The sequence below is a fragment of the Mauremys reevesii genome, linkage group 3, assembly GCF_016161935.1.
Source record: "Mauremys reevesii isolate NIE-2019 linkage group 3, ASM1616193v1, whole genome shotgun sequence".
Lineage (NCBI taxonomy): Eukaryota > Metazoa > Chordata > Testudines > Geoemydidae > Mauremys > Mauremys reevesii.
In genome coordinates, this window is record NC_052625.1 from 36,479,047 (window position 1) to 36,502,265 (window position 23,219).

General features: G+C 48.3%; 1 protein-coding gene across 2 annotated transcripts in view; it reads left to right on the top strand.

Moving 5' to 3' along the window:
- MTA3 (metastasis associated 1 family member 3) overlaps nt 1–23,219 on the top strand; it is a 192,234-nt gene that overhangs the window by 113,829 nt on the left and 55,186 nt on the right. For both annotated transcript variants that reach the window (XM_039532302.1, XM_039532301.1), the window contains one exon: nt 19,341–19,415. In XM_039532302.1, coding sequence (XP_039388236.1) covers nt 19,341–19,415 — 75 coding nt within the window. The remainder of the gene's footprint in view (nt 1–19,340; nt 19,416–23,219) is intronic.

Consider the following 23,219-nt stretch of genomic DNA (forward strand, 5'->3'; position numbering starts at 1 on the left):
TATAGCTACAGCACTTGACCCAAGGTTTAAGAATTTGAAGTGCCTTCCAAAATATGAGAGGGACAAGGTGTGGAGCATGCTTTCAGAAGTCTTAAAAGAGCAACACTCTGATGCGGAAACTAAAGTACCCGAACCACCAAAAATGAAAATCAGTTTTCTGCTGGTGGCATCTGACTCAGCTAAATAAAATGAACATGCACCGGTCCGTACTGCTTTGGATTGTTATCGAGCAGAACCCATCATCAGCATGGACGCATGTCCTCTGGAATGGTGGATGAAGCATGAAGGGACATATGAATCTTTAGCGCATCTGGCATGTAAATATCTTGCGACGCCGGCTACAAAAGTGCCATGCAAATGCCAGTTCTCACTTTCAGGTGACATTGTAAACAAGAAGCAGGCAGCATTATCTCCCGCAAATGTAAACAACCTTGTTTGTCTGAACAAGAAGTAGGACTGAGTGGGCTTGCAGGCTCTTAAATTTTACATTGTTTTATTTTTGAATGCAGTTATTTTTTGTACATAATTCTACATTTGTAAGTTCAACTTTCATGATAAAGAGATTGCACTACAGTACTTGCATTAGATGAACTGAAAAATACTATTTCTTTTGTTTTTTTACAGTGCAAATACCTGTAATAAATAATAAATATAAAGTGAGCACTGTACACTTTGTATTCTGTGTTGTAATTGAAATCCAATATATTTGAAAATGTAGAAAACATCCAATAATATTTAAATAAATAGTTTTCTGTTATTGTAAAGCACTGTGATTAATTGCGATTACTGTTTTTAATCGCTTGACAGCCCTATAATTTAGTTATAATTGAAGCATATGAATAAGCTGCATTTGTCCATGCAGGTTTCATGGTCCTTAAGTCTCTGTTATGAGATCTCAGTTCGTTCAGTTCCTTGCGGATGGATGTCCAACATTCTTTGCTCCCACATCATATATTTTACCAACTAGCACCTTTATTAGCAGTCTCTTCAAGGAGACCAAGTATTAAGTGTACATGATGTTTGAGTTAGAGCTGGCCAGTTTTTTTTCAAATAGCTTATTAGCCCAAAACTGTTCATCAATTCAGGTTGAATTTGGCAAGTATTTTTGACTCAAGAAAAAATGGGGGGAAAAATTCCAAAAAAGCTGAAACATTTTTGACTCTTTGTTTTGAAATGACATTTCCCTTAAAAAAAAGTGATGGGGAAGGAAGATAAAAAACCACCCAAAAATGAAAGGTTTAATTTTGTGCCAGTAAAATGTATTTCTCAACCAAACACAATGTTTTTTCTGGTTTGGTCACCAAACCGAAAAATCAGTTATTTGTCCAGCTCTGCTTGAAGCCCCTCTAAAACAGGTATGTGGGGTAGTGTGAGGAAGTTTGTACTTCCACTGCCAGTGCTGTACATGGAAAGAAGACTTCCATGTTGTCAGGTCACTTTCACAGTTCTAAAATAAATATAGGTGAATATTGACAAGAAGAAAAGGATATTGTGTCTCTGAAGAGCTTCCTTTTGAACAGATGTGAATGTGTTGCTACATGATTTTTGATGTTCTCAAGGAAGAAAATGTCCATTGAATTCAGTTCATACTCCTGGCAGAAAATTACATCGTATAAGAAGCAGTTCTGTTAATAAGTTAAAATTAGTTACATTTAAGAAAATTTTTGTGATACTGGCAATGAAAAATAAGGGGTTACACTTTGTATTAAGTTTCCATTTATAAAGAGTTAATAAATGGTGTGACAGGGTCAGGCCAGATGGCTACAGGAGAGTGGTAGAAGGTAGATATATTAGCCTCAGTTTAAGTAGGTCCCCTTTCCCTGGGTAAGGGAAGGTTTCAGAACAATCAGGAGCTTTCTAGAGTCAATTAAGGCAGGCTAATCAGGGTACCTGGATTTAAAAAGGAGCTCACTTCAGTTTGTGGTGCATGTGTGAGGAACTGGGAGCAAGAGGCGCAAGGAGCTGAGAGTGAGAGGGTGTGCTGCGGAAGGACTGAGGAGTACAAGCATTATCATACTCCAGGAGGAAGGTCTGTGGCGAGGATAAAGAAGGTGTTTGGAGGAGACCATGGGGAAGTAGCCCAGGGAGTTGTAGCTGTCATGCAGCTGTTACAGGAGGCACTATAGACAGCTGCAATCCACAAGGCCCTGGGCTGGAACCCGGAGTAGAGGGCGGGCCCAAGTTCCCCCCAAACCTCTCAACTCCTGATCAGACACAGGAGGAGTTGACCCAGACTGTGGGTTCCACCAAAGGGGAAGATCACTGAGGTGAGCAAATCCACCAGTACAGGGGAAGAAGGTACAGCAGATCCTAGTACCTCTAAAACACCAGAATGCTGTATTAAGTCTTGCCCATAGTCATCTTTTTGGGGGGCATTTGGGTGTAGAAAAGACCCTGGCATGGGTCCTGCAATGATTCTTCTGGCCCGGAGTACATGAAGAAGTGCGAAGGTACTGTGCGTCCTGCCCAGAGTGTCAGCTGCACAGTCCCCATCCCCACTTGAGGGCACCTTTGGTACCCCTTTCCATCATAGAGGTCCCCTTCGAGCGACTAGCCATGGGCCTAGTGGGACTGATGGAGAAGACAGTCTGGGGCCACCGATATATACTTGTCGTTCTGGATTATGCTACTCGCTACCTAGAAGCCATCCCCCTGCAGAACACGGCCTCTAAAACGATAGCTAAGGAGTTGGTAGGGATCTTTGCCCAAGTGGGGCTACCAAAGGAGATATTAACAGACCAAGGTACCCCCTTTATGTCGAAGCTAATGAAGGACCTCATTAGCTCCATATACATACCCTGAGAACTTCAGTCTATCATCTGCAGACCGATGGGCTGGTAGAAAGGTTTAACCGAACCCTCAAGGCAATGATAAGGAAAGTGGTAAGTCGGGATGGGAAGGATTAGGACACTCTACTGCCCTACCTTTTGTTTGCAATCCAGGAGGTACCTCAGGCCTCAACTGGGTTTTCCCCCTTTGAGTTATTATATGGATGCCACCCCAGTGGCATACTAGATATCGCAAAAGAAATCTGGGAAGAGGAACCCAATGAGGGGAGAAATATAATTGACCATCTGTTGCAGATGCGAGAACAGATAGCCGGGGTCACCCCTATTGTACGGGAACATTTGGAAAAGGTGCAGGAGGCCCAGCAAACCCATTACAATTGCCAGGCAAAAGTCCGACAGTTCCAACCAGGGGATCAGGTGATGGTGTTGGTACCCATGGCAGAGAGCAAGCTTTTGGCCCAATGACAGGGGCCGTATGAGGTGGTTGAACCTGTGGGGGAAGTAATCTACAAGGTACGGCAGCCAGGACACCGGAAACAAGAACAAATTTATCACATTAACCTCTTAAAGCCTTGGCACCAACGAGGCATGTGTAGTGGCCCAAGAGACCCCGATCCAAGGAAATAACGTGCAGATCAGGATATCCACTGATCTGACACCAAACCAGAAGAAGGAGGTAACTCAGATGATCAACCGATACCAGGACGTGTTTTCAACCAAACCAGGTCGGACCACCGAAGCATATCACCACATTATCACAGACACTGAGGCAGAGGTAACTTTAAGGCCCTATCGGGTCCCAGCAGCAAAAAGGGAGGAGATCAAAGCAGAGGTGAAAAGGATGTTGGAGCTGGGAGTCATCGAAGAGTCCCACAGTCAGTGATCAAGCCTGATTGTGTTGGAGGAACTTTGTCACAATGGTTAATAGATGTGTTAATACATGGTTCCTCAGTTGTTATAGAGTTCAGCTCAATAGGTTGCTTATTACAGTTTATAACACTGCTGTTATACCTTATTAACTGGTGCTTATCAACCAGCTGTGACACTACAACTCATACCTAAAACATCTATTAACATGTATTAACCCTTTATAAATAGAACCTTAATGTAAACTGTGGCCAAATAAATGTAAACTTTATTGTTGGGGTTTCCTACATTTTTTTTTTTATTCTTAGTGTTCATTTTAGGCTTGGCAGAATTTGATTTTTAATTTTTATTATTTTAACATATAATATCACTGTTTATTTGTAAGCATCTTTTTACTTTTATTAATTTATATTTTCACAGTTGCAGGAAATTATGGGTCAGACAATAATTATTCTATGGCAGTAGACATTGAGATTCAAAAAGTTAAAACACAAATTGTCAGGATCACATGTCAAAATATACAAAGGATATATCCTTAAATCAAACGCTAATAAGTTCTCAAGAAGCATTTTTCTTACTTTATCTATCTGTAAGTTTTGATTATCATCAATGAAAATAAATTTTAGTCAGTTTCTGTGTGTACAGTGAAATCCGTTTTTACCATCATTTACCATTAAAATCTAATCCTTCCGAGTCTAGTTATATAGTGTTACATTAGTTAAATTCTGTTTTTACCCGCATAATTGACCACTCCCATTAATGCATTAGAACATTGCAGAAATCACTTCTGATCCATAATGCACAAAATGCTGGAAATTTAAAACGGCCTACTGAAAACTTTTAAAAATGCTTCAGAGGGACCAAAGAATGAAAAAGGCAAAAGAGACTTTGTTCTTGTTTAAATGACGGTAAACAGAGAATTAAAATCATTGTTGGGCTCAGCTGAAGGCATATTAATACTGACTCAGAGAGTAAAACCTGGCAGGAGCACAGATCAGATATATGCTCTGAAGTCAGAGTGGGATTGCCTCCTACCCTCAGTCATGTTCTCTACTTTTAGAAAAGCAGCCTGTCACCTTAGAGTATCCTTAGAAGAGCACATCTTTCACGTAGCTATTCCTGTAGCATTAGTCAGTTAGATTTATAATGAGAATTATGTATAACACCTAATATTTCCAGGCTTTCAGTCATTTAAAGGCTTCTGACACTCAGTGGGCTCTGATTTTGTTTTTATATGAAGATAAAGGAACTGATTTCATAAGTTTTTCCAAAGTTATTTGCATACACTATCTTCAGAAGTTAAAAATAAGAAAAATATATAAAAATAGTATAAACTGAACTTATTTCCTGGGCAGCTTTTGTAGTGTAAATTAATAGGCTTACTAGAAAAATTCATTAAATACCTATTAACCACAGAAGAGCTAGAGGTAAGCAATGAAAACCATAGACAAAAATGTTTACACTAGTAAGTTTTAGAAGTGCTAAATGTTTCCATCAAACCTTGAACCCACCCAGGGCTTGGCTACACTTACAAGTTGCAGCGCTGGTGGAGGCTTTCCAGCGCTGCTGCAACACCCCCACCACTTGCACACTTCAACAAGCAGCGCAGCGCTGCCCTGGTGCAAGTCTGGCTGAAAAACGGCTCCCACAGGGCAGGGGTATAGGTGCATCAGCTGCTCCAGCAGCGCTCTCAGCAGGTGTGCACTCACCAGCAGCGCTTTCTCTGTCCAGGGAATAAGGAGCTATCCCAGGAATTCCTGTTCAGCCACTCTGCTCATCAGCTCAGCAGGCACTCTTCCCCTGCCTTTGCCCTCCGAATTTAAATGCCCTTTAAATTTTATTTCCTTCCTTCCTGCTGCCTGCAGGCAGTGGTGTGGTGTGGCTGTGAATCTTCCCATGTGGCCAGCCTCCCATGCTCCACAAACGAGCCCCAGCCCAGCATGGGGCGATGGGTTTGGACCTCACTCATCAGTGGGGGGGAGGGAAAAGCCGCGCGTGCCAGTATGATGTCTTTGAGGGAATATCAAGATGATTTGAGCAGATATCAATGATCTTGCTGGATAGGGGATGGGCAAGATGCAGAGGGTGCCTGGTAGGGAGCCGCGCTAAGGAGCCGCGGAGTGCCTATTACGGCCGACGAGCTGCCCCACGACCCTTGGGCCTTTACCAGAGAATTTACGGGATACCTGGGGTGACCCCCAGACATACCAGGGATAGGATAAGACACTTGGAGAGAGGGAGAGGAGGGAGTGGAGGAGGCGGGGGGGGTGGAGGGGGAAAAGGCTGGTGGGAGGGGGGTGGGAGCCCAGAGTGAGTAGCTAGGCCAGGAGGAGAGCCCAGAGCCTCAGGAGCAGCAGAGGCCAGCAGCAAGCAGAGGGCAGCAGCAGTTGCAGAAAGCAGCAGGTAGAGCGGTGGTAATTATTTTTTATTTTCTTTTCTGGATGTTTCTTTTTAGAGGAAGGGGGTTATGGCTGCCATGCTGCCAGTGCCCGATGTGCATGCCAGCCTGTCTAGGGAATCATCACGCCGCGCTATCTGCTTCAGTTATCTCAGCAAAGTTTCAGCCAAGCAGTGGCCACGCCAGAGCGCAGGGTTATAGGGAGGTTTATAGTGTTCTTCGTGCAGTCACGCTGGCGTGTCCCACTGCCGACCGGCAGGGGGGTATCATTTCTACACACGGCGAAATCCACATTAGGGAAAAAGGGCCCCCGCTGTCCCCAGAGTCCTGTAAACTCTCCCTATGAAGCAGGAGGGAGACATAGAGCAGGAGAGGGAGAAAAATGTTGGGAGAGGGAGACTCTTTAGTGAAGAGATAGGAGTGAAGAGAGATCAGATAGTGCTGATCACCCACCTCTCACTCCCATCACCCCCTCCCTCTCTCCCAACCAGCCCCCCCCAAAACCCAACCTCTCCTTCTTCTATCCCACTCTCTTCACCATCATGAGTGACTCACGTGTGGTTTGGTGTGGTGGAAAAAGAATGTTAAATGAGGAACTCCAAAACTAATCAGTGTCTATGTCTGGTGGATAATGATGCCCCCCTGCCCTGTTAAACATTTCTTCAGTGACTTTTTGAGACTCTGTGGTGGGCAGATCCACAGCACAGAGAGCTGAAAAAGAGAAAGAAAAAAATTTGAGAAGAAGAAAGAGAGAAGATGAACTGTGTTTCTGGAAGACTGCTGCAGAAAGAAGCTGAAGAAGAGAGCAGAGAAGAGAAGGAAAGCACAGACGAGAGCAGCGAGATCCTGGAAAGAAGAAGAAAAAGCGCTGCTAAAAAGAAGAAGAGCACAAGCCAGCCTCGAGCTGCCTCAGCCTCGCCATGCAGGCAGAGCAGTCAGGCAGAGCAGTCCCCCCCTGCCCCAGCACCCCCCCCCCCCCCACCCCCCAGCCCAGCCCAACTCAAACCAGCTCCAACACCAACTCCACTCCCCCTCCACCAGCCACCCTTTTCTTCCACCACCCATAGCCATACCTACCACCCTTCACCCTTGCACTCCCTCCCCATACCCACCCTCACCCTCAGCACTGTGTGCCTGCACCATTAAAACAGCACACCAGACAGTGCACACAAAACAGTGAATGTCTGTCCAGTTGACACACACCAACCCTGTCTTGTTCCTCTTCCCTCAACAGTTCTCTGTGTGTCTGTCTGTCTTTTTCTGTTGTCAAGTGATTTTTTTTTTTTCTTTAAAAGAAATTATTTTTGCTTTAAGTTAGAAGATAAGCAGAGAGTTAAAAGAGTAGTAGCCAAAGAAGAAAAGAGGCACTGCAAAAATCACAAAAGGCAAAAACACTCAGTGCCCATCCCAGTCAAAAATGCAAGTCAGCCAACATTACTGTTGGCTCAAAGCCTTCCTCACTCAATTCAGCTCCTCCCCTCCCCCCTTCTGCCTCTCTATTAGCCTCCCTCCTCCTCTGTCTGTTGCTCCTCAGCTCTCTGGACTCATGCTCAGTGGGATGCTGCCTCAGCCTCCTCCTCTTCCTTCTGAAAATATTATGGAGGGTACATAAAGCTGATGCTGGGCAATTAAAGCTGGATCCCCCAAGTCTAGCCTGCTTCCCCCTGCTCTCTGCTTGCCTTTTAAAAGCACTAGCACACATACAGCACAGCCCACGCCTGTAGCACAACGCACAACTGGTCCTAAGCCTGTCCTTGAACGGGTCCAACGTCCCTAACCCTCAGCCGCATAGAGCTGGAGCGTAAGGGGCATTTGAAGCCTAACAACGGTAAGGATCTTCTCCCTATGCCAATCTTCCCATTTCTGCCCCCTTCCTGTGTCTTCTGTCCGGGCTGAAGCCACTGCCCATCTCCAGCCACTGTTCCGACTGTGGCGAAGCCATGCAAGCCATGCACGGAATGTGCCGCCTGGAGAAGCATAGAATAACCCCATAGAAATCAGATTTTCATTGACGGTGGGATAGAAGAGTGCTTCGATCCACCATCTATTGCCCCCAGACAGGCCCCTCCCCAGTTATGGCCCTCCACCTATTGCCCCACACCCCAGAACCCGGCCCACTTCCCAAAGTCACGCCCAACTCTCCCACGTCAAACACATCAAAATGGCACAACGTCTTTCTTTCCAAACTGGTTCCGACCCGATTCCACCATGTCCAAACCCATCCGCTTCCATCCAAATTGCAATAGCCACCTTGCGCAGCACCGAGTTGCAAGCTCATGTCCTTGTCATCAAGGCAGGCAGAGCAGGCTCAGCTCAGCACACAGAAGTGGGATTTCGCTGTACACAAAGTCCAGAAGCCAGCTTTTCATCCCAGCAAAGCGGCTTTTGCTACGAACCACCATGTGCCACCAGCCCATGACCCCAGTGACCACACCATGCAGTTGTCACACACAGCAGAGCCTCACACACAGTCACCACCAAGCACGCTGTGAGAAGCACTGCTGGAAAGTAGCGTGTGACACCTCTCACACTCACCGGAAGCTCGTCAGCATGGCCCAGACCACTGTGCTGGCCACACAGAACTCTCGCTGTCAACACTAGCTCGCAGCTTAGCTCACCACAGCAAAAACAGAAAGACACAGTCCTCAGCCCCACAGGCTCAGGAAGACAGACAGAAAGACAACAACACACACGAAATGGCGCCAAGCAAAGGCCAAAACATGACGGCGCCGGGAAACGGGATTCCTGTGTCAATGCACGTACGGAAGCCTCAGTCTCAGGCTTGATGTGTTCATGAACATTGTTCCCTGTTCTCAAAGTTTATGGACTCCGGGTAAGGTTTTTCACATAGCTGCATCCTGCAAACCCCTACCAGCCACTCCCTGAAATAGTTTTGTATAGTCAGACTTGCTGTTTTTTTAACAGTATAATCTTAAAAAAGCGAGAGAGATCTTTTTAAAAAACAAACAAAACTTGAGTTAGAAATTAAAGACGTCATCTTCTAAAAGAATCTTTTGCAAGACTTAATCCTTAATGTTAAATAAAGTAATACTTATATGATGAACTGTGACTAAGAATCCCTGTGTGCTTATGTATTTTGACTCAAAAGTGATGTAATAAAGGTACATTAATATCAAAGGAAAATCTGGAGCTCTGTTCTAAGAAGTCAACTTAGACATGCTGATCATATGGTATAGGTAATCCTTGATTACCTGGTGTGACAAAAAGAGGTTGGTTGTGACACTCAAAAAGCATCATAATTAACGTAATGACCAGTTGAGTCATTACATCCTGAAGGTATACTGCTTTCAGAATAGTTCTGGATTTGCAACACTTGGCAGCTGCAATTCCACTCTTTTATACTGTGTGGCTTTTTAGAGGCAATGCATTTTGCAACTTTATTTACTGTTCAGTAGTTAGTAATAATTAGCATTGCATAGTGCTTGACACATTCAAAGTGTACAAGAACTAATATTAGTAAGCAAGTTCATAACGGTAAATTAATTAGAGTAAAGGAATTTGCCTTACCTTTTCAACAGACCATGACATCTCAATTGTATACTATTTAATTTTTATTTTCCTGATATTTTTATAACATTCCAATATAGGTTTGAATAGTAATTTGTCAGGCTGCTATCTTCTCATCAATTTCTCATCAAGACCTCATTTCTTGATGTTCTCCTGTTTTCCTGAGAACCTTTAACTTATTATGAATATAAATTTACTGGATTGAATGTACATTTGAATTTTTTCACGCCTCACGATAATGCAATGGGAAGAGAACAGAGCCTTGTGTTCCCCAAAAGATGACTATTTCCCTGTTCCGAGAGTTAAGACACTCGTTGTGGTGACTTCTGAGTGCTGTTATAATTTAAGGGTCTGTTGTCATTTTCATTGTAACCCTATTTTTTTCCAGAGATTTATAACTCTTGCTTCGCAAATGTCTTGGTGGGTGAAAATAAAAGCTGTTTAAAAAAAGAATGTAAAGGTTTTAAATCATTAGCAGTATGGACCTGTGACTTGAGGTTTAAAAATGCATGTACATTTCCAAGCTAAATATTTAAAAATCAAATTTAGCATTTTCAAACTTACCAGGGGTTCTATCTTTACCCTGTGGCAGCTGGTGAAATCGCAGATCAACTCTGCATGTCCTTGTGTCATTGCTGCCTCACTGCCAATTTACCTCTTACATAAACATCACACATCTGTTTGCAGATGGTAATTTTTCTTTCCTGTGATCAATGCATAATAAAATTTGGTAATGAAAATATACAGTTCTGTAGCTGTTTACAACTTCTGTGGCAGCCGCAGCTACTGAAAAACACATTTATCTTGCCTCCCTAGTTGTTTTGCATAAGTGGTTACATTCTTCTGGACAAATAGTGAGTCCTCTTCACCTGTCAGTCGGGTAGCCAATTGGAATACAGGGTTTTCACACCCAGCATGCCAGGCAGGCTTCCTCAGTTGAGAACAAGAGCTGTATAAAGGGTATGGCTTCCTATGTTCTTCTTCGAGTGATTGCTCCTATGCATTCCATGTAGGTGTGCGTGCCGCGCGTGCACGGTTCTTCGGAACATTTTTACCCTAGCAACTCCCGTGGGCCAGCTGGGCGCCGCCTGGAGTGGCGCCGCTATGGCGCTAGATATATACCCCAGCCGGCCCGCCCGCTCCTCAGTTCCTTCTTTCCGCCCGTGACGGCTAGTAGGAACAGTGGAGTGCTCCCTTTCCTCCACAGCCCTAGCGTTCTCAATAGTTCTAGTGTATATAGTTGTTAATAGTTTGTTAGTTTTCTTGTTAAAGTTGTATAGTTAGTGTATAGTATAGCAGTTAGGGAATTAGAGGGGTTAGCCCTCTTCTTCCGCCCCGGTGCGGGCTTATGCCCGGGGCACCGGGATTCAAGCCCTGCGTGGCTTGCCAGCGGCCCATGCCGGTGAGTGACCTGCATGACTCTTGCCTCCGCTGCCTCGGAGAGTCGCACCGGTCAGATAAGTGCCCCATTTGTGTGGCTTTCAAGCCGCGTACGAGGAAGGAACGGGACTCTCGATTAAAACAGCTCCTTATGGAGTCGGCTCTCCAACCTCCGGCACCAGCCCCGTCGGCGCCGAAGCCGGCCTCAGTGAGCAGCGCACCGGCAGCACCGAGCCGCTCCGGTACCGACGCGTCTCGGCACCCAGTACCGAAGACCCGGCACCGCTCCCTCTCCCCGGGGAAGAAGCAAAAGGTGCCGAAGACGGCCGCTGCAAAACAACAGCACAAGCCGTTAGCCCAGCCGCCACCGACTACAACGGTACAGGCTGAGGCAGTACACAAGAAGTGCACCGGGCCGTCGACTCCGGCGCCGCAAGGGCCATCGAGTCCGGCACCGCCCAGCTCCCCGGTGCCGACCGAGGAAGAGCTGAGGCTCCCGTCTACGCCGGAGGCGTTCGCAATGGCGAGGGAGCTGATTGACCTCACAGCGGATACGGGCCATCAGCTACCGGCACCGCCGGTGCGGACACTGAAATCCATTGGAAAGCCTCTGATGATGCGCCCTCCTTCCCTTGGCGGCCGAGGTGATCGGAGCACCATGATCCGCTCTCGCTCCCGTTCTCCTTCAAGAGGGCGATCGCCACCGCACCGGGCCCGATCCGCACGGCGGTCGCCGTCGAGGCGCCGCTCCCCATCTCGTCGCCGGTCGCAGTCCCGGTACCGCTCGCAATCGCGGTACCGGTCGCACTCCCGGCGGCGTTCCAGGTCCCAGTCGCCGGCACCGCACCAGGTCCGGCTCCAGACATCGCGGGCGATATTGCGATTCGCGCAGCCGCTCAAGGCGCCGCCGATCGTGCTCGAGGTCAGTCTCCCAGCACCGCCGGTCGAGCTCCCGGCGCCGCCGGTCGAGCTCCCGGTACCGCGCTTCGCGCAGATCTCGTTCGCCAATCAAGCCACATGACGACCGGCACCGTCCATCGGCACCGGAGAGACAGTTTATCCCGGCACCGGATGTTCACCCGGGTACTGCCACGGCCCCTCCCTGGCCTTCGAGGGAACCCTCAGTTGCTTCTCCGGAGGGCAGTGCGGTAGACTTCAGAGCGGGGTCTATTCCGCATGGACCTCAGCAATGGGGGTTTTGGGTTCCCTGGGCCCAACACGAGCAGGGGCCTCCCCTTCCACCGAGACAGCCAGGTTCGGTGCGTTCGGTGCCGGAGGCCACTGTAAGCAGGCCACCCCCGTCTCCCGCACCACAATCTGCCGCCCGCGGTACACCGTTGGGGCATGAGACACTGGCACCTGACAGACCAGACGCGGGCTCCTGAAGAGGTGCTGCCTGGTCACTCCTCGTCCTCCTCTCCCGACGAGGCGGTGGCGGGGGCGTCGCCATCAGAGCCCCCGCCGATAGACCTCAAAGCGCACCAGGACCTTCTTCGGCGGGTAGCGAAAGCCATCAACCTGCCCATCGAAGAAGTCCGAGAGGTCGGTGACCCCATCACAGACGTCGTGGGAGCAGACGCCCCCGTGAGAGTAGCGCTGCCATTCATCCGCACAATCCAGCGGAACAATGCCGCCATCTGGCAGTCGCCCTCTTCCGTCCCTCCCACGGCACGCGGCGTGGAGCGGAAATATTCGGTACCACCGAAAGGGTACGAATACCTTTATGTCCACCCGACTCCGGACTCGTTGGTAGTCCAATCCGTGAACGACCAGGAGCGTAACGGACAGCCTGCCGCGGTGCTGAAGTCAAAGGAGTCCAGGCGCATGGACTTGTTGGGGTGCAAGATTTACTCCGCGGGCGGTCTACAACTCCGCATCGCAAATCAAATGGCCCTGCTCTCCCGGTATACCTTTAACATCCTGGGATGCCTGGGAAAGTTCGCGGAGCTGACCCCACAGGACTCCCGCCGGGAATTCTCGGCGCTCCTAGAAGAGGGCAAGTTGGCCTCCAGGACCTTGATTAAAGCTGCGGTCGACTCAGCGGACTCGGGGGCCAGGACTGTGGCGTCCGGTGTGACCATGCGTCGCATCGCGTGGCTTCAGTCATCCACTTTGCCACGGGAGGTACAATATACCCTCCAGGACCTCCCCTTTGAAATGCAGGGCCTGTTCTCGGAGAAAACTGATACGAGAATTCAGACCCTGAAGGACGGACGAGTGGCAATCCGTACTTTGGGGATGCATACACCAGCCACTCAGAGGCGTCCGTTCCGGCAACAGCCCTATCGGCCCGGGCCGCAGGCCAGGTCTCGGCCATTTAATAATCGCAGGGCCCCATTCCGCCGCAGACCATCGGGCGGGCGGCGTAACCAGTCCCAAGGCTTGTCCAAGGCTCCTCAAGGTCCCAAGTCGACCTTTTGATGGGACGCCCGAGGACGGCACACCACTCTCCCCTCAGGATCCATCCCCGTTGTTTCCAAGTCGCCTTTCCCGCTTCCTCCAGGCGTGGTGTTCGGTAACATCAGACAGCTGGGTGCTCAACACCATCCGGCACGGCTACCGCCTACAGTTTATTTCGCCCCCTCCCCCCCACCCACCCTCCCCGTCCCTCTTCAGGGACCCCTCTCACGAGCAAGTCCTCTTACAGGAGGTCCAGTCTCTGTTGAGCGTGGGTGCCATCGAGGAGGTGCCTCCCTGCAGGCGGGGCAGGGGATTTTACTCCAGATATTTTCTCATCCCCAAGGCGAAAGGAGGTCTTCGTCCCATCTTGGACCTCCGGGAGCTGAACAAGTACCTCTGCAAGCTCAAGTTTCGGATGGTAACTTTGGGGACCATTATCCCTTCTTTGGATCCAGGAGACTGGTTTGCCGCCCTCGACATGAAGGATGCTTACTTTCATGTGGCAATTTACCCCCCCCACAGACGCTACCTGCGCTTCATGGTCAACGAGGCCCACTACCAGTTTGCGGTGTTACCCTTCGGCCTCTCCACCGCACCGCGGGTATTCACCAAATGCATGGCGGTCGTAGCCGCGGCCCTCCGTCGTCGTCGGATTCACGTGTATCCATACCTCGACGACTGGCTGATTCGTGGCCGTACCCAAGAGCTGGTAGCGGCTCAGGTGTCCGAGATACTGCGTCTGTTTCGATCTCTCGGCCTGCTTGTCAACGCCGACAAGTCCCACTTAGTTCCGACACAAAGAGTGGAATTCATAGGAGCCGTCCTCAACTCCAATCTGGCCAGAGCCTGCCTCCCTCGGGCTCGGCACGAGACGTTGGCCTCCCTGATACGGACACTTCAGGCCTTTCCAACGACAACAGTGCGGTGCTGCCTTCGTCTCCTAGGTCACATGGCAGCGTGTACGTTTGTGACCGCGCACGCAAGGCTGCGACTTCGCCCGTTCCAAATGTGGCTGGCATCGGTGTACCGCCCTCAGCGCGACCCACTGGATATGGTGGTGGTGGTGCCGAATCCCGCTCTCCAGTCGCTCACCTGGTGGCTGGATCCGGGGACAGTCTGCGCAGGGGTTCCGTTCCGGCCTCCTCGCCCGTCGATCACCCTGACCACAGACGCGTCGGCGCTGGGATGGGGGGCTCACATAGGAGACCTGCACACCCAAGGTCTTTGGTCAGCCCAGGAGCTCTCCCTCCATATCAGCGTCCGGGAGCTGAGAGCGATCCATCTGGCGTGTCTCGCCTTTCAGACCCACCTTCAGGACCGCTGTGTAGCGGTGTACACGGACAACACCACAGCCATGTTCTATGTCAACAAGCAGGGCGGAGCTCGTTCCTCCCCGCTTTGCAAGGAGGCGATGCTCCTCTGGGATCTTTGCGTAACCCACTCGATTCGCCTCGAAGCGTTTTTTCTACCGGGAGTGCAGAACACGTTGGCCGACCGTCTGAGCAGGTCCTTCGCCTCCCACGAGTGGTCCCTTCGCCCAGATGTGGCTTACACAATCTTCCAGAGGTGGGGGTTTCCCCAGATAGACCTCTTCGCCTCCCGGGCCAACAGGAAGTGCCACAGGTTTTGCTCCTTCCAGGGTCAAGCTCCAGACTCCCTCTCGGATGCGTTTCTCCTGCCATGGACGGAGTCCCTCCTCTACGCGTTTCCCCCGTTTCCGCTCGTCCACCGAGTATTACTCAAGCTTCGGAGAGACAGGGCCCGCGTAATACTCGTCGCTCCGGCCTGGCCGAGACAGCATTGGTATACCCTGCTGCTCGAGCTGTCGGTTCGGGAACCCATCCCCCTTCCGCTATGGCCGGACCTCATCACTCAGGACCTCGGCAGGCTTTGTCACCCGAACCTGCAGTCGCTGCATCTTACAGCTTGGTTCCTGAGTGGTTGACTGACGCAGAGAGAGGATGTTCGGCGGCGGTGCAGCAAGTTCTGCTGGAAAGCAGGAAGCCTTCGACGCGCTCTACCTACCTCGCGAAGTGGAAACGCTTTGCGCTATGGTGCGACCAGCGAAGTCTTAACCCATTCTCGGCCCCCATCCAGACCGTCCTCGATTACCTCTGATACCTGAAAGGTCAAGGTCTCGCGATCTCGTCCCTGAAGGTGCACCTGGCGGCTCTGTCAGCCTTCCGGCCCGCTATAGGAGGTCGCTCCGTCTTCTCCAACCCAATGGTAGCCCGCTTCCTTAAAGGGTTAGACCGTCTCTACCCTCAGGTGCGTCCGCCTGCTCCGACTTGGGACCTGAACCTGGTTCTCGCCCAGATGATGGGCCCGCCCTTCAAGCCCCTGGCCACGTGCTCTCTGCGCCATCTTACCTGGAAGACGGCCTTCCTCGTGGCGATCACATCCGCCAGACGAGTCTCGGAGCTCCGCGCCCTGACGGCAGGTCCCCCATATACCGTCTTTCACGGGGACAAAGTGCAGCTTCGACCACATCCGGCCTTCCTCCCCAAGGTGGTGTCGGCCTTCCATCTCAATCAGGAGATCTTCCTCCCGGTTTTCTTTCCGAAGCCACACACCTCACCTCGTGAACAGCAGCTCCACACTCTGGATGTCCGCAGGGCCCTCGCCTTTTACATCGACCGGACAAAGTCCTTCCGGCGTTCCTCCCAGCTCTTTGTGGCGATTGCTGAGCGCATGAAAGGCGAGCCGGTTTCCTCACAACGGATTTCATCCTGGGTGACGTCCTGCATCCGAGCGTGTTACGAGCTTGCTCGCGTCCCCCCGTGCCGCCTCACCGCACACTCGACGAGGGCGCACGTCTCGTCGGCTGCCTTCCTGGCCCATGTTCCTATCCAGGACATCTGCAGAGCGGCTACCTGGTCTTCAGTCCACACCTTCGCTTCCCACTACGCGTTGGTGCAGCAGTCTCGGGACGACGCAGCCTTCGGCTCCGCGGTATTACACTCCGCCACGTCTCATTCCGACCCCACCGCCTAGGTAAGGCTTGGGAATCACCTACATGGAATGCATAGGAGCAATCATTCGAAGAAGAAAAGGCGGTTACTCACCGTAGTAACTGGTGTTCTTCGAGATGTGTTGCTCCTATCCATTCCAGACCCGCCCTCCTTCCCCACTGTCGGAATAGCCGGCAAGAAGGAACTGAGGAGCGGGCGGGCCGGCTGGGGTATATATCTAACGCCATAGCGGCGCCACTCCAGGGGGCGCCAGCCGCCCACCGGAGTTGCTAGGTAAAATGTTCCGAAGAACCGTGCACGCGCGGCGCGCACACCTACATGGAATGGATAGGAGCAACACATCTCGAAGAACACCAGTTACTACGGTGAGTAACCGCCTTTTATCCTATGAACCCAGTTGCCCACTGGGGTGCTCTGAATGGCTGTCCATACTGGTGTTGCAACATCATGGAAAACTATGACTAACGTTTTAGAGAAATGTACTTTTTGTTCATGTGGATGCCATCAATATCAACAAATGGGTGTAACTAGCAGTGACCATACTCAGGGAATGAATAAAAGTGAGAAGCTAGGATTGGCTAGACTAAAGTAATAGGAAGGTAGGGCTGATCAACATTTACTGGAGTGAGTGCATCTCCCCTCTCCCTTTGGGACTGCTGTGGTAGGACCCCTCTGAGAACCCACCGCCTGGTGGCTGCATCATCTAATATGTGTAAATTCTGTCAGTAATGTCTCAAGAAGGTATGGACCCAAGTACTGGGTGGTGGCTCAGCAGAGCTGGTCCTTTGAGGTCAATCTGTGCGCCTTCCTGGATTGCTTGGAGTTCTCTTGAAACAGCATTTTTTAAATCTATTTTATTTTATTTTATTTTATTTTTTTATTTACTAGAGAAGCTGGAAGAATGTCGAAAAGAGAAACGTGTATTTACACACACAAACACACACACAATATTAATTGCAAAATAATTTGTGCTTTGTTTCATTATCTGGTATGTATAAAAATATGGTCAACATTGGAAGAGTGTCGGTTAAAATGGGCAGTGGAATTAAGAGAGGTAGGAGATGAAAATTTAACAATCTGATGCTTACCGTTGAATTGAAACAGTACTAAGATTTCTATTATGTATTATAACCTCTTACTTAACCTCTTATACACGAGTCAGTTTTTAAAGGGAGATTTCAACTTTATGCCAACATTGTAAAATGGCAAAGGGCACTTTAGAAAATAAACCTTGCATTGCTGGGACACCTCACCCCCCACACACAGCTAGCCCAAGGCCTCTTTAACCCCGAGTGCCAGGGTGCTGGGCCTGGAGCTATGGAGGGGCAGAACTTTGGGCACCCTGGCTGAGGGCTCCTACCATACGCCGGGCTCCAGCTTCTGGTCCTGGCTAAGCTGGTGAAGGACAGGACTTCCTCTTCCGCTGCAGGGGCCGCTCGCAGGGCCAGCTCAGATCCATTTCCAGGAATCTCTCCTGGCTGCAGGACTTTCTGTGGCTGCTGGTATAGTATTGCCACCTTTGCTTCTGCGCTGCTGCTGGCTGCGGTGCTGTCTTCAATGCTGGGTGGCCGACCAGCATCCACCACTCTCCAGCTGTCCAGTTCTGAAGGCAGCGCAGAAGTAAAGGTGGCAGTACTGCAACCCCCCCACAATAGTCTTACGACTCCCCACAATCTACTTTTGGGTTGGGACCCCCAGTTTCAGAAATGCTAGTCTCCCCCGTGAAATCTATATAGTGTAGGGTAAAAGTACACAAAAGAACAGATTTCACAGGGAAGACCAGATTTCATGGTCCGTGATGTATTTTTCACAGCCATGAATTTGGTAGGGCCCTAAGTATATGGATTCAGGCAGAAATTGGGGAAGGTCATGGCATGATAGCCTACCCCTATCATTAGCATTGGCATTACTACCGATAGTGGGACAGCCAACCTCTGTGATATTGGCATTGAGCTAATATTCCTGCTGGTATATTTTCACATGTGAAGCTCCTGTGAGACTCTGTCTTGTGAAGGTGATTTGTTCTAATTGTGATGTTATTCTCTACCTGTCCTATAAAAAAGAAAGAAAAAAAGTGAGAGAAATGTACTGCTCAGGGCCGGCTCCAGGCACCAGCTGAGCAAGCTCATGCTTGGGGCGGCAGATTCTAGGGGGCGGCACCCCGCCCAATCCTAGGGCGGCACGGCCGCTTTTTTGTGTGTGTGTGTGTGTTCACTGCTCTGGCCGCCCTGTAGGAGGCGGCGGCGCGGAGGAGGGGAGCGCCCTCCAGCAAATTCGGCAGGGCAGCCCCTGTCCTTCCCTCCCCGCCAACTGGAGCGGCGCAGAGCCCTCCCGGCAGGTGACACAGCAGTTGGGGCCACGGGGTGAGCACCCTGCTGAAGCGCTGGCCGCCCCTTCTCTCTCTTCCCCCCTCTCCCTCTCCCCACTAGACCGGGCGCGCACTCTGCAGCACAGGGAGTCCCCCTGGCTCCGGCCGCCCTGCAGGGTTTTTTGTTTTGTTTTTTCCCCCGCTTTGCCGGCCGCGCCGTTGTTTCTCCCCCCGCCCCCCTGCTTTGTGGCTCCAGCCGCGCCATTTTTGTTTTGGGTCTCTTCCCCCCCCCCCCCCCCCACACACACTTTGCCGCTCCGGCCACAAAGTGTTTGGTTTGGTTTGGTTTGGTTTTCCCTGCTTTGCCACTCCGGCCCCCCCACGCCACCCCCTTTTTTTTTTTTTTTTTTTTTGTTGTTGCTCGGGGCGGCAAAAAAGTCAGAGCCGGCCCTGGTACTGCTTGTGTGGAATTACCCTGGATTCTGCATTGCCCATATAGAACCAATGCTTTAGGCATGTAGCTTAAAAATAGCCATCCCGATATATGTTTTACTTTGTTTAACATTTTTGTTTGCATTAATTCCGAATCTTTCTAACATACAAAGAACATTTGCTTCATCTTTTTCTAAATAAGATGTGGATATTTAAATTTCCTGACACACTTTGATTTTATTTAATTCATGCCAAATGTTTTTCAGCTCCCTTGGAAGTCACTGACTAGCATCATTGAATATTATTACATGTGGAAAACTACTGACAGATACGTACAACAGGTAATTGTATGGCTATTTCAGTATGAATGGACCTGTAATATTCTGTAATAGTCTTAAAACAACGGACTTGTACAAAAATTATTTACAAATAGTATTTTCTAGGCACTTGCATATTCCTTTACCTTTTTAAAAAGACCTGTTCTAAAATTATTTCTCAGATTGGGGGTTTTAAAATACCCAAGTTGGTTCGATCTGGTTTTGCTGCCGTTTCATTTCCCCAGGTTTAGTTATATCAGTCTAAAAGGTGTTTAACAGGGTTAAACAGTTGCATGTTTAAATAAAGTGCTTTGTTCCCAGAGTACATTTTTTTAAAGAGAGAAAATTCCAAAATGATTACATTTTTGATAATATGCATGATCCTTTGAGACTTTTATTTTAAATGGCTGAATGAGCCATTTTACAGACTGAAGTCATGTAAGGCAACACTGAAAAGGAGGGAGAAGGCTATCCACAGTACTCTGCTTTAGTTCATCTAACTAGTCTCATGAAGCACAATTATTTTGCCATCCATAGCTGTTTTGTAGTTTTGATTTTTATATGTTGATGAGAAAGGAAGTAAGTTCTAGTATCAAAACTGAAGCCATGTCTTTCAGTTATGGTTTGTCTTTACAGCACAGAAATAACAGCAAAGAATATACATGAGGCCAAATTCTGAGCAAGAGTCAGAGCTTGCATTAAACAGCTTTTGTTCTGCTTAGACAGGTTGCAGGTCCGAAGGATGGAATCTTCAATATGTTTAGTTTTCTGCATAACTGAGCTGTGGCTTCTGCTCCAGAGCATGGGGTGGGGGAGTGGGCTGCGGCTTTCTTTGGTTCTGTGTTTTTGGCCCAGTGGTTCTGTGTTGTTTACCAGATGCACTGGCACCCCCTGAAAGCCCCTCGTCCTTCACATTCCATGAAGAGCTCAGTGGCACACAATGGATGTGGTGACCTCCTGCCTGAATTCTTTGCTGCCTATGCAGCAAAAATATATTAATGCTGCTTTTTTTATCCTACCTTGTGTACCTGCATTGGGATGTTGGAGATAGGGTCACTGCAGGATTTGCCTCGTTGTGTATTTACATACCGTATTCTTTGGTTCGGCTGCTCCAAAATATTATAAAATAATTCTCTTCTGATTTGTGATTTTACAATTCAGTTATTTAAATCCATAATTTAATCCCTTAAAATTAGTAGTGATATTGCAGACAGATGCTGAAAATAAAACTGTTGTTGTTAGGTTTGTGCAGCATTTCCAGAATCCATTGCAGAGTATCAGAGAGATTGTTGCTCTAGCCTAAGTTCTAGTTTGTTGATGGTATGGCTGCATCTTCCAGTTGTTAGTGTGTGGAAGTTAGAGGAGGGAGGTGTGTCATCATTTGCTGTGCTACTACAGCATGTGTGCTCAGATTGTTTGAGATTTATCAGCCTTTCATCTGTTTCTTTGCCCCACAAGTTTTTATCTTGGAAAGGTTTTGCCAGTTGGGAAGCTGAGGCTGTAAATATGCCTAAAACTAAAAGTCACCCCAGACATTTGTCATTAAATGTGCAAGCCAGATGTGTAGCATTTCAAATTTCTTCATCATCGGCTAGGCATTGCGGGATCTGGAATCATCAGAAAGGTGAAAGTATAAATAAAACTTGATGCTTTGCTGGAATCAGTTACTGATAAGAAGTTTGGGAGCTAAAATGAGTGCATCAGAGAATTGATTTCTATTAAAACAGTTACTTAAAAATAAATATTTTAAAGTAAGGATGAATCACAGTGAAAATCGAATCCATATCAACATTATAAGGTTGGTGAGATGATTGATTACCATTGCTGGAAAACTTGGATGGAAATATTTGTTCTACAGTGTTTGAGAAAGATGCTGTGTTGCAGAATTTTCCTGAAGTTCACTGGGATTTGGTTAACAGATCCTGCCTGCCACAAATATCAGAGTGTGCCATTTATTGAGTGTGTGTGCTTCTACACAATTCACAGTTTCAAAAGTGCAGCTGTAACTCTGAAAAGTGATTGTATACAAATGGCATTATAGGGTTCTGGTTTTATGGTCCCTTGATGACACCCAGAACCAATTTGTTCAATTAACTAGTCAAAAGATATGTCTTCTAACTCCAGATCCTGTACTCTCATCCTGGAATCTGATAGTCAAGATGTGTTCTTTCAGGGGCATGCATCATCATCAGTAATAGAAATGCTATATGCCAAATGCTTCTCTGTTTATTTATGACTTCACTGTATCTCATTTCTATCCTCCTTTAAGTCTCTGCAAGATTAGAGAGGTGTGAGTGAGTTCAGAACTTGGTCCTGCCATTGAGTTGGCTTTGCAGTGCTTAAAGGAATAAAATTTAGTAAAAACGCAGCGCACAGTCAACTTGTGGAACTCCTTACCTGAGGAGGTTGTAAAGGCTAGGACTATAACAATGTTTAAAATGTTTAAAAGGGGACTGGATAAATTCATGGTGGCTAAGTTCATAAATGGCTATTAGCTAGGATGGGTAAGAATGGTGTCCCTAGCCTCTGTTCGTCAGAGGATGGAGATGGATGGCAGGAGAGAGATCACTTGATCATTGCCTGTTAGGTTCACTCCCTCTGGGGCATCTGGCATTGGCCACTGTCGGTAGACAGATACTGGGCTAGATGGTCCTTTGGTCTGACCTGGTACGGCCGTTCCTATGTTCTTATGTTTATCACCAGAGTAAACAGCAGTAACTGAATACATACATGGAGAAAATTTGTTCAGCAAGAAAGTGCTATTTTTACATAGTCATTTTCAGAGCAGAGCCATACTTCAAAACATTCTTTTCAGTGAGGGAGGAAAGCCCAGGGGACTTGGAATGGGTCAGGTTGAGATATATGTATCCTTTCAGCTTTAGAAGGCTGGTTCTCATCTGAAAACTTTACTATTCAATGACTGTTTATTCACCTGTGTGAATTGGCTAGGTCATCTCAGTCCAGAGGGGAGGTCTCCACATAACAGTTCCACTACAGTAGAACCTCAGAGTTACGAACACCTGGGGAATGGAGGTTGTTCGTAACTCTGAAATGTTTGTAACTCTGAACAAAGCTTTGTGGTTGTTCTTTCAAAAGTTTACAGCTGAACATTGACTTAATACAGCTTTGAAACTTTACTATGAAAAAGAAAAATGCTGCTTTCCCTTGATTGTTTTAGTCGTTTATATTTAACACAGTACTGTATTTGGTGGGTTTTTTGTCTCTGCTGATTCCTGATTGCATAGTTCTAGTTCCAAATGAGATGTGTGGATGACTGGTCAGTTTGTAACTCTGGTGTTTGTAACTCTGAGGTTCTACTGTGATTGATAATCTTGCTTGCAGCTAAAGGCAATGATTTAATGTGCATGGAGACTCTTCTGCCACATCATCTCCAGAGGGTGGTCCTGCCAAGTCAAGGGGAAGGGAAATAGGTACGGCAAGCTTTGCTGCCTGTACTGAACCTGTTAAGTAGATAAATTTCGGACTTCAATTACTGTTGCTGTCAGTCTGCCATTTTTCATGAATACTACCTGAGAGAGCAGTTCTGAAAACAAATGAGGCCAGGGGACTCACTCACTGTAGGTCCATTCTCTTATTTTCCCATTTGTTTTTTCTCTTAAATTTCTGGTTCATGTGTAAGGAGGCATCATGACTAAGCCTTAAGCAGAAAAGATGCTGCACAAATGAACTAAGGGCATGTCTCTGCCGCCCTGCAGTTCAGATTACTGGGGTGTGAATAGTAGTGCGCACCGAAGTGCTGCGCTGTAACTCCTCTGGGTGAATGCTGTGTGTGTGAACTTAAAGGTTCCTACTTCACATGAATGTCCT